General features: G+C 39.0%; 1 protein-coding gene across 3 annotated transcripts in view; it reads left to right on the top strand.

The window, feature by feature from the left end:
* Positions 1-19,473, top strand: part of AFF3 (ALF transcription elongation factor 3) — a 558,597-nt gene that overhangs the window by 345,409 nt on the left and 193,715 nt on the right. For all 3 annotated transcript variants that reach the window (XM_061168528.1, XM_061168527.1, XM_061168526.1), the window contains exon 6: positions 14,545-14,625. In XM_061168528.1, coding sequence (XP_061024511.1) covers positions 14,545-14,625 — 81 coding nt within the window. The remainder of the gene's footprint in view (positions 1-14,544; positions 14,626-19,473) is intronic.

Raw genomic sequence — 19,473 nt, 5'->3', positions numbered from 1 at the left:
TTCCACTACTTTTAACATTTTAATACAACGTTCTGTTCTAGAAAAAAATCCCCAGATTAAAGCATGGGAATGATAGTACGCTTTAAATATATTCATTTTAAATGAATAAGCTTCATTTAAAATGAATCTTAGAAATGTGTGGTTTTTATTGTTCCAAAAGGTCCCAAGTACATAGATAGAATAGGGAAAGCACTTAACACAGAGGGACAAGAGAATAGGACAGATCACGTCCATCTTCCTTCTCCTAAAGAAAACTAGAAAACAACAAAACTGCATCCAGAACAAGAAATCTTCAGAAAAGTCCAAAATGAAGAAATCCAGCATGAGGTAATTTTTTTAAGAGTGACAGTTATATCGACTTCAGTCAAGGCTCTTATCCTTTCCATGAAGAGTCCAGAGTTTGCAGGGACCACTGAAGTCAGGGAGGTGAGAGGTCCGGGTCTCCAGCAAATGGGACTGATTTCCTTACAATGAATCACACTCTTTACAACGTGAAGGAAATAAGGAAAGGCCAGACACCGCACGGCCTCAGCTTTGTGAGAACTGGAAATCGTACGGACGATTTGTAGGAGCGAATGGGCAGCACAGGTCTTAAGGTGCCCTTGGAGTTTCTGGTTTGAAGGTTTGCTTTGTATTTGTCAGCACCCAATGCTTGCCTTCCTGCCGTAAGCCCCTGGAGTCATATTGTTGTCTCATGCGTGTGTTCTCCAGTCTGCGAAACCTGATTTGAAAGCTGTTTCTCGATTTGATTCCAGTCATCTTTACCTATGTGGTGCACCCTCCGTTGTATCCATTGGTGATTAACCTCATTGAGAGCAGAGAGAGGAGAGCGACAAGTTAAACAGCTTGGGTGTTGCAGTGAATTAGAGTAGTCAGTGTTCCAATCAGAGATTCTCTCACCCAGCGGGATGCGTGCGACCAGAAAATACACATACAGCAACTGGGAATCCCCTTCTCAGGCCAATTTTAGTTCAGATTGGACATATGCCTGGGTTTTCAGTTAAAGAAACAAGACTTCATTGTGATTTTGGGTAACCCTATTTTTACAGATTTCCGTTGGTTATTTGCATGTTTTTAATTATAGCAGCCTAAGCGTTACTAAGAAAAATAGGTTCTTACGGAGTCACAGACATAGAGAACAGACTTGTGGTTGCCAAAGGGGAAGGAGAGTAGGGGGAGGGATGGATTGGGAGTTTGGGATTAGCAGATGCAAACTATTATATAAAGAATGGGTAAACAACAGGGTCCTATGTAGAGCGCAGGGAACTACATTCAATATCCTGTGATAAACCATAGTGGAAAAGTATATGAAAAAGAATGTATGTATATGTGTAACTGAATCACTTCGCTGCATGGCAGAAATTAACATAACACTGTAAATCAACTATACTTCAATGAAATAATTTTTTTAAAAAAAGGAAAAATAGGTTTTTAAAAATCTTAGTGAAGAAAATATTTTTATTTTTCAGCAGCTACTGTTTTTCCAAAAGCTTTCCATTAATGGTTGTGAATGCACTATACTTACTATTATTTTCAAAGTATAGGTCCCTCTACTGTAGTAACAGAATGAGGATGTTTTTACATTTTTGTGGATTTAGGGGCCAAATTAGACATTTTGACTGTGACCTCCTTGTTCTAAGCCCAAGTCTGCCTAGGCTTCAAGTCTGACCTGGAGTCTGTGTTTATAGTCCGGGAGCGGATTGACAGTTAGAATGTACTTTCTGGTTCTGTCAGGGGAGGAGTATTTTTCTCCCACTTTATCTCGCCTGAGAGCTGGTACTCTGCCTCCCAGGTACAGGCCTGCAGGAGTGTTTTCCTTTCGCCAGATACTGTGCTCCTGTTAGCTTCCAGCCTTGAAAGGATATGCAGTGTAATAAAAATTACCACGTTCTGTTGTTGGCGACATTTATCTGATAGGAGTGTCATAACATGAACAATACGTGTGAAAGAACTACAGTGCTGAGTGATGGTTCTGAGATGGAAACCGAAAATAAAATAATGCTCTGATCTGCAGTCGCCACTGCCACACATAATAATCAACTCTGGCGTTTTGCATTTGACAGGATTAATTCAGTGTTTTATTTTGAAAAGAGTTTCTGAGCACAGAGCATTCTGGAGTTTACTGTGGTCATGGGCCAGGCCAGTGGAGGTGGACCCCGAGTTGGCAGTGGTTGTGGAGACATTGCTGAGAGAGAGAAGGAAGTAATTTAATCGCTCTCCATCCTGGCAGCAGTCGTATGTGTTTGGTGGGACAAGTATAATTTATTGTCGCCATCATTTTACAGGCGAGAAAAGAGAATCCCAGAGAGATTAAATGAATGATTAAATGATCCTATTATTTTACCCATTGTGTAGGCCTTTGAGGAGTTACGAGAGACTTATAAGACACAATCCCTTCCCTCAAAGAGGTTATCATCTAGTAGGGGTCAAAAAATTTATAATCTAATACCAGTAACCCATAAAATGAAAACTCACAGCCCCAGGTAGCCTGTAAACGTTAAAGTGACACAAATCGCGGGAAAGGGAGAGGGGGGTGGGCAGCCCTCGCTGAGGACAGCACTGGTCAGTGACCTGATTCAGAGAGAGGCCACGGGTGAGAAAAAATGAAGAAGTAAGTGAAGTTGGAATCCCATGAAAGGAAAACTGAATGATGTCAGGACAGGAAAATCTCGGGCAGGGCAGGAAGCAAACCCATTGGTTTTGGAGGAGGAATGTAATAGGAACGTAACAGACCAGTAACACTGCAGTGGTCCTTGATGGCGCCCTATGACAGAGCATCCTTAGTGTTTGGAGCAGGGTCACTGGAAGCCATGTGGCATGGTAGCTATTTCAGATAAAACACCTCTGTGGCTGTGACCAAGGTAGAATGCACTGGGGAAAGGGTAGCCAGGGAGAGAGACCGGGGGAAGTGTTTTTCTATTCACTGAATCTAATAGGAAAGTTAGCATACAGTTTAAATTTGTTCTGGTTTCATCTTTTTGCAAACTCAATATACTTTGCAGCTCTTCATAACTGCATGTTTTGAACTCTAAGATTAGATTACAGGCTAAAATTCGATTTTTGTTTCTTCTCTTTTTTGTTAACAAAGAGCTACAGTGCTTAGTGAATGGATACCATAATCCTCCGGCCGTGTGTCCTGAGACAGGCTGATGCAGGTGACATCAGAGCAAGTGGGTAGCTACACGGGGTGGAGGTGGGGTGCAAAATAAGGACACGAGAGTCTGCTCACCTTGAAGCTGTGGATTCTTGGGGCTTGTGGTCAGTCTTGCTGTTCAATAGACAGGAAAATGGAAACTGGCCCATGTGCCCTGTGGCCTTCTGAAGATGGTATATGGAGGAGAGAGAAAGCTGGACAGTTAATGAAAGGCAGTATTCTTTACCCCTATCATTTAACCTTATCTTTTCTTTCATTTAGGACAAAAGTGAGTGTATTTGCTATAAAAAGACTTGGCATTTTAAGTCTATTTAAGAAATAAGAAGATACTCTGAAATATGTCCCTTGAGTAACTAGACATTTGCTTAGGGAGCTTGACACAGTAAGGCTGTGTTAAGACAGATGTATGGATCCTTTTTTTTTTTTTTTTTTTAACTGAATTATAGTAGATTTACAATGTTGTGTTTCAGGTGTGATTCACAAAGTGATTCACTTGTACATACGTATATATATATATATTCTTTTTCAGAGTCTTTTCTATTACAGGTTATTACAAAATATTGAATACAGTTCCCTGTGCTATACAGTAGGTCCCTGTTGTTTATTTTATTGATACATATATAGGAGTATGTATCTGCTAATCCCAAGCTCCTGATTTGTCCCTCTCCCCCTCTCTTCCCTTTGGTAACCGTAAGTTTGTTTTCTATGTCTGTGAGTCTGTTTCTGTTTTGTAAATAAGTTCATTTGTATCACTTTTTAGATTCTTAATCCTGTCAGTTGGCTAAGGAATGTAGACTCAAAACTGAGGACCTCCCAGTGCTGGGAAATAGGATGTGCCCTCATTTCTAAGTGACAAGAAAATCAAAAAGAAAGAAAGGCAGACAGATCCAAGCAGTGGCAGGGAAGTTTACGAGATCAGAAGGTAGCTACCCAGACTTTGGATTAATTAGCTTCAAACATTATATTTCTCTTCCTGTCTTACCTGTGGTCCAGGAAGTGGGTAAAGGACAGCCGAGTGGAGGGAAGAGGAGCAAAGCAGTGATGAGGGGATGGTTGAGGTTAGGTGGTCAGGAGCAGTGATGGGGGTGGGGACCAGTGGATGCGGTGGTGTGGGATCCATGGCCTAGCAATGACATAGCATCCTTTCCCTGTGAAGAAAATAATCCGAAGCAAACTAAGTGAAGTTTTAGCAGCTATGAAAATTTTTACCTTTGCTTTTATTTTAAATCACTGCCAGAAATAAGGTACAAATTAAATACGTTTTTAAAAATCAGATCTTCCCTCACTGACTGCTATTATTATGTCAGAGATCTGCTCTGATGAGAAAACTTAAGGACGTCTTTTCCAGGATAAAGTACAAATCATACTTAGGAATCATAATAGTCTCTTTAAATAACTTTCAGTTTTAGTAATATATAGTTTGTATTAATTATTACTAGCTTAATTACAGATTACATTTGCACAATACTTCATTCTTTTATAAAAACACTTTCCCAGATACTCTGTCATCTCAGATTCCCAACATCTGAAACACAGAGAGAAATTCTATTTCTCATTTTAGAGAGAATTCTGAAAATCAGCTTGGTATTAATCAGCTGGTTTTTATTGAATGATTAAACACAAGGGAATCATGCTCATATATATGAGCTCTCATTTAATCATTTAGTCCTCATGATTAAACCATGATATAGTTAACACCTACATTTCCTCTGGTTCAGAGATGATGCCACAAACTGAGATCTGATTGATTCCGGAGTCTTTGGTTTGAAATCACTACAATTGGCTGAAGACGTGACTTACCTAAGCTCACTGAGCTAGTAAGTGATGGAAGAGGAAATAAAAATAGTCTATTTTCCCTTAATTTTCCCATGTAACCCTAATGCAGAATTTTAATACGATGAATAATCAGTCTTAAAAACTCATTGGGGCTTCCCTGGTGGCGCAGTGGTTGAGAATCTGCCTGCCAATGCAGGGGACACGGGTTCGAGCCCTGGTCTGGGAAGATCCCACATGCCGCGGAGCGACTGGACCCGTGAGCCACAATTGCTGAGCCTGCGCGTCTGGAGCCTGTGCTCCGCAACAAGAGAGGCCGCGATAGTGAGAGGCCCGCGCACGGCGATGAAGAGTGGCCCCCGCTCACCGCAACTAGAGAAAGCCCTCGCACAGAAACTAAGACCCAACACAGCCATAAATAAATTAATTAATTAATTAAAAAAAAATTAAAAAAAAAAAAAAACTCATTGCACAGTAAATAAAAACAAATATATTTAAATGGTTGCTGTAAATAATTCTTATCTTTGGGGAAATTTTGATAGATTTAATTGTTTTAAGCGAGCTAACTGTCTTTACTATTCCTTTGTATATTTAATAGTACTCATTAGATGGAAAAATCACCTGGAAATACTTAGCTATAATTAAAGTAATGTTAGCAAGCAATTTTGCATTGAAATATAGGCGTTCAGTTCAATTCAACAAGTTAATTTTGGGCAAGGTGCTTTATTTAGTCTACACAAAGATGAGTAGACAGTATCCCTCTTGGAAGAAATGTTCAGTTCTTCTTTAGAGGACTGTTATTGAAAGAGATTATTAGGATTCCTAAGCATGATTTTTATTCTACATTGGGGGAAGGGTATCAGAAGAGGAGGAAATGGTTGAATGCAGATTGAGGTATATACTCATAAAACTACAACACAAAAAGGAATGTAACAGTTACTGTGAAAAAGAAAGGAAAAGAAAGTGCCTTGGAGGAGGATGAGAAGGGAGCTCTCACATCATATTGGAATAGAAGGGGAATCAGCAGAGGCTTCAAGACACATGTGATATTTGAGATGAGCCTTCATGGATGGCTAGAAATCCAAAAGGCACATGGCGATAGGGCATTCACACACAAAGGGGATGCTGTAAGTAAAAGCAGAGACGGTAGTTTGTCTTACATGTAGTGTGTGTAGTTTAACAAAAAGGCACAAGGCTGAAAACTAGGACCTTGTTGTAGAAGGTCTTGAATGCAGCAGAGTAAAAAACGAATACCGGACTGGTACTAACACGATAGATTGTGTAAGTATCAGTGGTGGCACTTAATCTTTTTGAGTTTTGACTTCCTCACCTGCAATATGGAGATGATAATAATCACATTAAGGGTTGGGTGTCAATGAGAAAACTTCTGTGGAACTAGTACTCTGAAAACCATAAAACACAACCAGCGGCATCATCACCATCGTTACTGCTGTGTATGTGATGGTATACGAAGATTGTAGAGCAGGGGAGCTTTTTGTTTGGATGTGCATTTAAGGAGAATTAAGTTGGCAGGGATGTGTAGGATTTATTAATAATGGAAAAAAGAGAACCATCAGAAACCATGAATGTGAGGAGATGGGTTCAAGATGGCGGAGTAGAAAGACGTGTGCTCACTCCCGCTTGCGAGAGCACTGGAATCAAAACTAACTGCTGAACAATCATCGACAGGAAGACCCTGGAACTCACCAAAAAAGATACCCGACATCCAAAGACAAAGGAGAAGCCACAGTAAGATGGTAGGAGGGGCGCAATCACAATCAAATCAAATCCCATGACTGCTGGGTGGGTGACTCACAAACTGGAGAACAGTTATACCACAAAAGTACACGCACTGGAGTGAAGGTTCTGAGCCCCACATCAGGCTTCCCAACCTGGGGGTCTGGCAACGGGAGGAGGAATTCCCAGATAATCAGACTGAAGGCTAGCGGGATTTGATTGCAGGACTTTGACAGGACTGGGGGAAACAGAGACTCCACTCTTGGAGGGCACACACAAAGTAGTGTGCACATCAGGTCCCAGGGGAAGGAGCAGTGACCCCATACCTGCTAGTGTTGGACCTACCTGCTAGTGTTGGAGGGACTCCTGCAGAGGTGGGGGGCGGCTGTGGCTCACCACAGGGACAAGGACACTGGGAGCAGAAGTTCTGGGAAGTACTCCTTGGCGTGAGCCCCCCCAGAGTCTGCCATTAGCCCCACCAAAGAGCCTGTAGGCGCCAGTGCTGGGTCGCCTCAAGCCAAACAACCAACAGGTAGGGAACCCAGCCCCACCAATCTGCAGACAAGCGGATTAAAGTTTTACTGAGCTCTGCCCACCGGAACAACACCCAGCTCTATGCACCACCAGTCCCTCCCATCAGGAAGCTTGCACAAACCTCTTAGATAGCCTCATCCACCAGAGGGTAGACAGCAGAAGCAAGAACTACAGTCCTGCAGCCTGTGGAACGAAAACCACATTCACAGAAAAATAGACAAAATGAAAAGTCAGAGGACTATGTACCAGATAAAGGAACAAGATAAAACCCCAGAAAAACAACTAAATGAAGTGGAGATGGGCAACCTTCCAGAAAAAGAATTTAGAATAATGATACTGAAGATCCAGGACTTCAGAAAAAGAATGGAGGCAAAGATTGAGAAGATGCAAGAAATGTTTAACACGGACTTCCCTGGTGGTGCAAGGGTTAATAATCCACCTGTCAATGCAGGGGACATGGGTTCGATCCCTGGTCTGGGAAGATCCCACATGCCACGGGGCAACTAAGCCCGTGCACCACAGCTACTGAGCCTGCACTCTAGAGCCCGCAAACCACAACTACTGAGCCTGAATGCCACAATGACTGAAGCCCACATGCCTAGAGCCCGTGCTTCACAACAAGAGAAGCCACTGCAATGAAAAGCCCGTGCACCACAGCAAAGAGTATCCTCCACTCAACACAACTAGAGAAAGCCCGCACACAGCAATGAAGACCCAATGCAGCCAAAAATAAATAAATAAATAAATAATAAATTTATTTAAAAAAAAAATGTTTAACAAGGATGTAGAAGAATTAAAGAACAAACACCTAGAAGAATTAAAGAACAAACAAACAGAGATGAACAATACAATAACTGAAATGAAAAATACACTAAAAGTAATCAATAGCAGAATAACTGAGGCAGAAGAACGGATAAGCGATCTGGAAGAAAGAATGGTGGAATTCACTGCCGTGGGACAGAATAAAGAAAAAAAGAATGAAAAGAAATGAGGACAGCCTATGAGACCTCTGGGACAACATTAAACTCACCAACATTCTCATATAGGGGTCCCAGAAGGAGAAGAGAGAGAGAAAGGACCCGAGAAAATATTTGAAGAGATTATAGTTGAAAACTTCCCTAACATGGGAAAGGAAATAGCCACCCAAGTCCAGGAAGCACAGAGAGTCCCAGGCAGGATAAACCCAAAGAGAAACAGACGGACACACATAGTAATCAAACTGACAAAAATTAAAGACAAAGGAAAATTAGTAAAAGCAGCAAGGGGAAAATGACAAATAACATACAAGGGAAGTCCCATAAGATTAACAGCTGATTTCTCAGCAGAAACTCTACAAGCCAGAAGAGAGTGGCACGATATATTTAAAGTGATGAAAGGGAAAAACCTACAACCAAGATTACTCTACCCAGTAAGGATCTCATTCAGATTCAACGGAGAAATCAAAAGCTTAATAGACAAGCAAAAGCTAAGAGGATTCAGCACCACCAAACCAGCTCTACAGCAAATGCTAAAGGAACTTCTCTAAGTGGGAGACACAAGAGAAGAAAAGGACCTACAAAAACAAACCCAAAACAATTAAGAACTTGGTCATAGGAACATACATATCAATAATTACCTTAAATATGAATGGATTAACTGCTCCAACCAAAAGACACAGGCTCACTGAGTGGATACAGAAACAAGACCCATATATATGCTGTCTACAAGACACCCATTTCAGACCTAGGGACACATACAGACTGAAAGTGAAGGGATTGAAAAAGATATTCCATGCCAGTGGAAATCAAAGGAAGCTGGAGAAGCAATACTCATATCAGATAAAATAGACTTTAAAGTAAAGAATGTTACAAGAGACAAGGAAGGACACTACATATGATCAATGGATCAATCCAAGAAGAAGATATAACAATGTTAAATATATCTGCACCCAACATAGGAGCACCTCAGTACATAAGGCAAATGCTAACAGCTATAAAAGAGGAAATCGATGGTAACACAATAATAGTGGGGGACTTTAACACCTCACTTACACCAATGGTCAGATCATGCAGACAGAAAATTAATAAGGAAACACAAGCTTTAAATGACACAATAGATCAGATATATTTAATTAATATTTATAGGACATTCCATCCAAAAACAGCAGATTACACTTTCTTCTCAAGTGCACACGGAACATTCTCCAGGATAGATCACATCTTGGGTCACAAATCAAGCCTTGGTAAATTTAAGAAAATTGAAATCACATCAAGCATCTTTTCCATCCACAGCACTGTGAGATTAGAAATCAGTTACAGGGGAAAAATGTAAAAAACATAAATACACGGAGGCTAAACAATATGTTACTAAATAACCAAGAGACCACTGAAGAAATCAAAGAGGAAGTAAAAACATACCTAGAGACAAGTGACAATGAAAACACGACGATCCAAAACCTATGGGATGCAGCAAAAGCAGTTCTAAGAGGGAAGTTTACAGCAATACAATCCTACCTCAAGAAACAAGAGAAATCTCAAATAAACATTCTAACCTTACACCTAAAGGAACTAGAGAAAGAAGAACAAACAAAACCCAAAGTTAGTAGAAGGAAAGAAATCATAAAGATCAGAGCAGAAATAAATGAAATAGAAGCAAAGAAAACAATAGCAAAGATCAATAAAACTACAAGCTGGTTCTTTGAGAAGATAAACAAAATTGATAAACCTTTAGCTAGACTCATCAAGAAAAAGAGGGAGAGGACTCAAATCAATAAAATTAGAAATGACAAAGGAGAAGTTACAACAGACACCACAGAAATACAAAGCATCGTAAGAGACTACTACAAGCAACTCTATGCCAGTAAAATGGACAACCTGGAAAAAGTGGACACATTCTTAGAAAGATATTACCTTCTAAGACTGAACCAGGAAGAAACAGAAAATATGAACAGACCAATCACAAGTAATGAAACAGTGATTAAAAATCTTCCAACAAACAGAAGTCCAGAACCAGATGGCTTCACAAGTGAATTCTATCAAACATTTAGAGAAGAGCTAACACCCCTCCTTCTCAAACTCTTCCAAAAAACTGCAGAGGAAGGAACACTCCCAAACTCATTCTATGAGGCCACCATCACCTTGATACCAAAACCAGACAAAGATAGTACAAAAAAAGCAAATTACAGACCAATATCACTGATGAATATAGATGCAAAAATCCTCAACAAAATACTAGCAGACAGAATCCAACAACACATTAAAAGGGTCACACACCATGATCAAGTGGGATTTATCCCAGGGATGCAAGGATTCTTCAATGTATGCAAATCAATCAGTGTGATACACCATATTAACAAATAGAAGAATAAAAACTATGTGGTCATCTCAATAGATGCAGAAAAAGATTTTGACAAAATTCAACACCCATTTATGATAAAAAACTCTCCAGAAAGTGAGCATAGAGAGAACCTACCTCCACATAATAAAGGCCATATATGACAAACCCACAGCAAACATCATTCTCAGTGGTGGAAAACTGAAAGCATTTCCTCTTAGATCAGGAAGAAGACAAGAATGTCCACTTTTGACACTGTTATTAAACATAGTTTTGCAAGTCCTAACCATGGCAATCAGAGAAGAAAAAGAAATAAAAGAAATACAAATTGGAAAAGAAGAAGTGAAACTGTCACTGTTTGCAGATGACATGGTACTATACGTTGATAATCCTAAAGATTCCACCAGAAACTACTAGAACTAATCAATGAATTTGGTAAAGTTGCAGGATACAAAATTAATGCACAGAAGTCTCTTGCATTCCTATACACTAACAACAAAAGATCAGAAAGAGAAATTAAGAAAACAGTCCCATTCCCCATTGCAACAAAAGGACTAAAATACTTAGGAATAACCCTACCTAAGGAGGTAAAAGACCTGTACTCAGAAAACTATACGACACTGATGAGAGAAATCAAAGATGACACAAACAGATGGAGAGATATACCATTTCTTGGATTGGAAGAATCAATATTGTGAAAATGACTATACTGCCCAAAGCAATCTACAGATTCAGTGTAATCCCTATCAAATTACCAATGGCATTTTTTACAGAACTAGAACAAAAGATCTTAAAATTTGTATGGAGACACAGAGGACCCCGAATAGCCAAAGCAATCTTGAGGGAAAAAAATGGATCTGGAGGAATCAGACTCCCTGACTTCAGACTATACTACAAAGCTACAATAATGAAGACAGTATGGTACTGGCACAAAAACAGAAATATAGATCAATGGAACAGGATAGAAAGCCCAGAGATAAACCCATGCACCTGTGGTCAAGTAATCTATGACAAAGGAGGCAAGGATACACAATGGAGAAAAGACATTCTCTTCAGTAAGTGGTGCTGGGAAAACTGGACAGCTACATGTAAAAGAATGAAATTAGAACACTCCCTAACACCATACACAAAAACTCAAAATGGATTAAAGACCTAAATGTAAGACTGAACACTATAAAACTCTTAGAAGAAAACAAAGGAAGAACACTCTTTGACATAAGTCACACCAAGATCTTTTTTGACCCACCTCCTAGAGTAATGGAAATAAAAACAAAAATAAACAAATGGGACCTAATGAACTTAAAAGCTTTTGCACAGCAAAGGAAACTATAAACAAGACGAAAAGACAACCCTCAGAATGGGAGAAAATGTTTGCAAATGAATCAAGAAAGGGTTAATCTCCAAAATATGTAAACAGCTTATGCAGCTCAATATTAAAAAAACAACCCAATCAAAAAATGGGCCTACGACCTAAATAGACATTTCTCCAAAGGAGACATACAGATGGCCAAGAGGCACATGAAAAGCTGCTTAACGTCACTAATTAATAGAGAAGTGCCAATCAAAACTACAGTGGAGTATCACCTCACACCGGCTAGAATGGGCATCATAAGAAAATCTACAAACAACAAATACTGGAGTGGGTGTGGAGAAGAGGGAACCCTCTTGCACTGTTGGTAGGAATGTAAATTGATACAGCCACTATGGAGAACAGTATGGAGTTTCCTTAAAAAACGAAAAATGAAATTACCATATGACCCAGAAATCCCTCTACTGGGCACATACCCAGAGAAAGCCATAATTCAAAAAGACACATGCACCCCAATGTTCATTGCAGCACTGTTTACAATAGCCAGGTCATAGAAGCAACCCAAATGCCCATTGACAGACGAATGGTTAAAGAAGATATGGTACATATGTATAATGGAGTATTGGCCATAAAAAGGAACGAAATTGGGTCATTTGTAGAGTCGCGGATGGACCTAGGGAGTCTCATATAGAGTAAAGTAAGTCAGAAAGAGAGAAACAAATATCATATATTAACACATATATGTGGAATCTAGAAAAATGGTACAGATGTGAACTGGTTTGCAAGGCAGAAATAAAGACACACATGGACATATATACACTACCAAATGTAAAATAGATAGCTAGTGGGAAGCAGCCGCATAGCACAGGGAGATCAGCTCGGTGCTTTGTGACCACCTAGAGGGGTGGGATAGGGAGGGTGGGAGGGAGGGAGATGCAAGAGGGAAGAGATATGGGAACATATGTCTATGTATAACTGATTCACTTTGTTATAAAGCAGAAGCTAACACACCATTGTAAAGCAATTATACTTCAATAAAGATGTTTAAAAAAAAAAAAAAAGAAATAAAGACACAGATGTAGAGAACAAACGTATGGACACCAATGGGGGAAAGTGGCAGTGGGGTGTGGTGAGAAGAATTGGGAAATTGGGATTGACATATATACACTAATATGTATAAAATAGATGACTAATAAGAACCTGCTGTATAAAACAATCAATAAATAAACTAAAATTTAAAAAATAAAGAAAAGAAACCATTAATGTCCTCCGGTTCAAAATAATGAAGGTGTGTTTAGGGTGGTAGTTCAGGTAACCAGAAAGAAAGGTAGAGACATTGCAGAGATACTAATTCAAAAACGTACTGAGCACCACCTGTCTTCCTGGACACAAATTCAGCAGTGCAGCTTAGCATCCTCCTCGAAAGAGACAACAGGGACAGATACAGGACAGAACAGGCAGGTACTTGGGGAGCAGGGTCATAAAGGGACACTGGATCTTCTTTTGCTTTCCATTGGAGAAACCTTGGTAACATCAGGATGGAGAAGGGACACCTCGAGTGCCTAGGAGTTTGACCACCAAATGGCACATGTGTCATGGTAGGTGAGAGGTGATATAGGGTCAGTAAATCCTTCCCCAGTGGGTTTGAACATGCACACTGTCCTTGCTCTCCGTGTGGGTCCACGCTCTCTCTGGTGCTGGGGGAAGAGAGTTACCCAAGAAAAGAAGGCACAAGAGCAGCCTCAAGAAACTCTCCCTTTAGACACCTGACAGAATCCCTTTTCAACCTCCCGCCCCACAACCAAGGGAAGTGAGAAATTGTCTTCACCTAAAGAGAGAATTTCTTAGTTTTCTCAAAGTAGATCAACTCCTGCCTCTGTACTTGCTTAGATTTGGAAGTGGAAGGAATCAAGAAATAGGGTTCAGAACTTACTTGTAAATTCCAAGTCACTTTCCTGGTAATCAGAAATGGATTCGATTTAATTCCACACTCAAATAGTGAATGCAATTATCTTCCAGGAGAAGGAACTGGAGAAAAATACTGGACGTGAACGCAACAAACCCCTCCCCACCTTGCTCTCTCTCACAGTTTAGTGAGAGTGTATGTCAAAAAGCATATGAAGTATTACATGCTGAACCTAAGTTGTGTTCTTAATACTGTTATAAAAATCACAGCACTCTCTATTTCATATGTATAATTGGTTTTTTCACTTCTCCATGAATGACATTTTTATGAAGACCAAAATGATGTGTGGAACCTATTGGAAACTTACACTGATAGGAGTTTCTAATAAAATAAATAGTTCCTCTAATAATGATCCCTAATGTTAAAAGTACATTGTTCATTACTTCAGAAACTTCCTGTAAATTTTGTGGGAAGCAGCTCCCTTTGTATGGCATTTTCCATAGAACTTTTACTACTGGGTTGTCCCTTTACTTAGGAGCTTAAATGAAATGAAAATAGGACAGGCTTGTAGATCTTTTTAAGGTATAAAGGGTTGATGGCAATAGCCATTGAACCAAGAATTGGTAAGAGTAGGGAAAGAAATTATAAAAGTGGGTTTTAAATCCTTTTTTAAAAAAATCCCTTTCATTTCTATTCATCTCTTGTTCATTCCTTATCCCGTCTATGCCTTATTAAGGCAGACTTGGGAAACTGCTTTGTATGCTACTGAGTTTAAATACTCTTTGTATTACAGTGTTGTTTGTTTTTCCCTCCCTTTAGGAGATGACCTGGCTTCCACCACTTTCAGCTATTCCAGCACCTGGAAAAGTGGAACCGAGCAAATTTCCATTTCCAAATAAGGTGAGATCCTGCGTCGCCCGGGTTGAATAGGCTTTACTCACACAGAGATTTTTAGTGGACAGTGGGTTTTCCCTTGATTGTCTTTTCCTCTGTAAATATTCCTGCTACAGGCACATGGATCTGATTTTCAACAGTTTGCAAGCATAGGTCTATTCATTCCAAGGGAGGAAATCAAACTTGCAGTCCTACCTACCTCCACTTTCATACTTCCTGCAAAATATGATGAATATTACAATTATCATGTTATCTAAAAACACTTGTGAAGTTGAAATGCATCTTACAATCACTTTATACATCCAGAGTGATTGTATGTCTTGTTTTTTCCTGAAAAGCTGTTATTAAATTAATGATGTATTTTAAAATCAATGTCTTAGAACTGAGGACATTAAGTATATAATTTCTCGGTTATCTTTTATAAAGCTGAAAATATTTTCTAGGACTTTAAAAAAAATGATTTCCATATTTTCTAAGAACCAGCATACACAAAATATCAGCTACAAAATATATTTAAATTATACATGAGTCTAATAAGTTTTGATTTTTCTAAACCATCAAACCAACACGTAATTACATATTCATTATAAAGATGAAATTATGCACATAGAAGAAGTAAAATATGAAAGTTTCTCATGCCCTTGTCCAGATTTTACTTCCCTACCCACTGATTACTATCAAGAGTTTGGTATATACCATTTCAGTCATTTTCCCTGTGCGTTATATACACATATGTGCATATGCAGTTTTTTAAAAATCCTAAATGGTATAGTACTAAAAGTACTTTTTCTAAGAGTTGACTTTTTTCCAGATACACACAGTACATATATATCATTGCTAAATATTAACATCGCAACGTTCTAAATTATTGAAATAATTGTTCATTATTATCACAATAGTAAATTCCATTCTAAGAGTCGGTTTTTATTTCCCTTAACAAGGTGTATTTAGAGGTCTTCCCAAGTGAATATGTAGAGATTTTCTTAGTTTTTCTTAACAGCAGCAAAATATCTCATAGTATGAATTTGCTGTAATTTATTTGCTCAAGCTCCTTTAATGGACATTGAGACTGTTAATGGTTTGCTGTTAACACAAACACTATTACAACACACAGTTTTTGTAAGTGCCTCTGTGTGTGCCTCTTATTCAGTGTCTCTTGTCCAGACACCTGGAACAGGAACTGGGGTGCTGGAGGCATCAGAAGTCTTATTTACTCTTGACTATGTTACAAGAGTATTTTTTTATGAATCTTTGCCAATGTTTAATATTATCTGGTTTTTTCTCATTGTGTCTGTAGTATGGATGAAAAACTGTTATTTCGTTAATTTGCACTTCTCCAGTAATTTCTGAGTTTGAGCATTGACTGTTTTTCCTTTGCAAATTGCCCATTCATGTCCATTGCCACTTTAAAAAAATGATTTGTAGGAATTCCTTATATCTTACTCATTTGCCTGTTCTATATGATGCAACTATTTTCTTGCAACCTTACTTATGTACCTTTTATACTAGCAAAGTGTTTAATTTTCATGTCAGAGAAAAAAGATCTTTCCTGGACCAACATTCTAACAACGTTCTCTATTTTATTGTAATTCTTTTATAATTTTTGTTTTTAGGTTTAAAAAAAATTTTGTTTGCATTGGTGTGTAATAGGATTCTAGCCTTTTCATTGGTTGAGTAAATTATGATAACACTATCAACAAATTAGCCCATCTTCCCCCCACTGGTTTGAAATACCACGTATGTCAGCAACTGAAAGTCTCATAAATACACAGTTTTCTTTCAGGACTGTCTATTCTGTTCTTTTGATATATTCATCTCATTCTTTCCCAATAACTCATTGTTTAAGTCAGAGGTCAAATAACTTTTTATTTAAAGGATCAGATACTAAATGGTTTAGGCTTTGCAGACAGTATCTGAATGAATGAATGTGACTATGTTCAAATAAAACTTTATTTATAGAAACACAATGAGTAAAGAAGTCTTACAACTCAATAATAGAAAGAGAACTCGTTTTAAGAATAATAGGCAAAGGATTTAAATAGACATTTCTCCAAAGGTGATCTACAGATAGCTAATAAGCATATGAAAAGACACTATTGCTATCATTTAGGAAATGCAGATCAGAACTACTATGAGATACTCCTTCACACCTACTTAAAGGGCTAAAATCAAAGACAGACAATGCCCAGTGTTTGCAAGAGTGTGGAGAAGTTGGAACCCTGATGTCAGTTGCTGGTGGGATCTTAAATGGTGCAGACTCTTTGAAAAAGTTTCAACATTTCCTCAAAAGTTAAACATTGCATTATAGTATGACCCAGCAATTCCACACCTAGATATATCCCCAAGAGAATTGAAAACACATGTCTGCAAAAAATCTTTTACACCCATGTTCACAGCAGCATTGTTCATAACAGCCAAAAAGTGGAAGCAATACAAATGTCCATCAACTGATGAATAGATAAACAAAAGTGATATAGCTTTATAATGAAATATTATGCAGACATAAAAAGGAATGAAGCACTGATACATGATTCAACATGGATGAACCTTGAAAATATGCTGAGCAAAGGTGAAAGGCCAGTCACAAATGACAACATTTTATATGATTTCATATATTTGAAATGTCCAGAAGAGGCAAATACAGAGAGACAGAAAATAGATTAGTGGTTGCTTACAGCTTAGGGGTAGGGAGAGAGGGTGGAGTGACAGCTAAAGGATAAAAGCTTTCTTTTTGAAGTGATAAAAATGTCCCAAAGTCCCTTAATAAGAATGATTCCAAAGTGTTATTATTAAATATAATAATTTCTTATTCTGTGTCCAGCTGAGGGTACTTCCTTCTATTTTTCTAGCTTTCTGAATATTTTAAAGGTTTGAATTTTCTTTCCATTTAAAAAAATTAAGGTATAATTTACAAACAGGCACTTCCCTGGTGGCACAGTGGTTAAGAATCCACCTGCCAATGCAGGGGACATGGGTTCGAGCCCTGGTCCAGGAAGATCCCACATGCCTCGGCGCAACTAAGCCTGTGCGCCACAACTACTGAGCCTGCGCTCTGGAGCCCACGAGCCACAACTACTGAGCCCACGCACCACAACTACCGAAGCCTGCATGCCTAGAGCCCATGATGAACAACAAGAGAAGCCACCGCAATGAGAAGCCTGCACACCGCAACGAAGAGTAGCCCCCGCTCGCCACAACTAGAGAAAGCCTGCGCGCAGCAATGAAGACCCAATGCGGTCAAAAAAAAAAAAAAAAAATAGGTGACTTTACAGAGTGTGGGGACATTACATGATTTTAATACTGCTTTTCTTTCAAAAAGTTCACAATAAGTGCTGGTAATTTATCTTGTATCAGACTTCCCTGGCAGCCCAGTGGCTGAGACTCCGTGCTCCCAATGCAGGGGGCCCAGGTTTGATCCCTGGTCGGGGAACTAGATCCCACATGCTGCAACTAAGAGTTCACAAGCCACAACTAAAAGATCCCACAACTAAGACCTGGCACAGACAAATAAATAACTTAATTAAAAAAAAGTTTATCTTGTATCAATGAAATAAGACTTCATTAGTGTCATTTCTACTCTAACGAATCACCATAAACTTAGTGACTCACGACAACATAAATTTATTATCTTACAACTCTGGAAGACAGAAGTCTGAAATCAGTTTCACGGAGCTAAAATTGAGGTGTCGTCAGGGCTACGTTTCTTCTGAATGTTTTAGGGAAGAATTTGTTCTCTTGTCTTGCTCGGCTTCTAGAGGCTGCCCTTCTTACTTAGCTTGTGGCCCTCATCATGCTGACCTCTGACCTCCTTGTCACATCTTCTCTGACTCTCCTGCCTCCTCCTTTCCCTTATAAGGAACTTTGTGATGGGCCCACCTGGATAATCCAGGATAATCTCCCATCTCAAAATAGTTAATTGAATCACATCTGCAAAGTCCCTTTTGCCGCGAGAGGTAACATATTCACAGGGCCTGGGAATTAAGATACAGACATCTTTGGAGGAGCCCTGATTGTGCCTACTGCAAAGACATCACTACTTCTCACCCATAGTGCACCTCTTTTAACCTGTGTCTCAACTATTTAGTATTCTGGCAGCTGGAGGCTTGCCGTTCGTTAATTAGACTATTAATGTTTGACATGATCACAGTTGCTAGTATGTAGGAGCTAGAATTGTTTATGGAATTTGCAGGGCAGAATCTCCAAAATGACTAATAAATAATGAAATTAAGCCCTTATTGAGATTAAAGGGGCAGTTTGACCTCACAAGTAAAGTCGATTTAAATGTGCCTTCTGAGTTACCAGTACCACTAAATTAATTAGCTACATACTTCCGAGAATTTCCCCAATTTGTCCGGATATTGAAGGACATAATATATAATAAGGTCAGTTGATACTGAACTTGGATTTTTTTCTATTCTCTGAAGGCTTAATTTGGAGTCACAGTTCCCTAGACAAACACTACCAGACGTGCCTGCCTTATTCTTCAAATCTCAAAAGTTATTGAATTTGGTAAAGAAAAGAATGCATGCCATTATGAGCTATTTCAACCAAGAAAAAAAAATGAATTTGCTTTGTCCTTTTCCCTCGATTTCTGTAGCAGTCTCATAAGTTCTGAAATGCAAATAGAGAACTAAAATTGTAGAACTTTTTCCATACTCAGAAGGCATCTGTGCGGATCTAATGGCCTTTCACAAGCATTTCATGTGGCAATGAATGCCAGATCTCATGGGATCAGACCTGGTTTGAAACTATTCTTGCTGATCAGTTTCTAAAGCATTAGACAGAAGAGCTCTAGCATGATTACAGAAATGAGAATCCTATTGCCTTCCTCTTTATACGATACAAGGAGAATGA

The sequence above is a fragment of the Eubalaena glacialis genome, chromosome 14 (assembly GCF_028564815.1).
Source record: "Eubalaena glacialis isolate mEubGla1 chromosome 14, mEubGla1.1.hap2.+ XY, whole genome shotgun sequence".
NCBI lineage: Eukaryota > Metazoa > Chordata > Mammalia > Artiodactyla > Balaenidae > Eubalaena > Eubalaena glacialis.
This window is presented reverse-complemented; position numbering and strand designations above follow the sequence as displayed.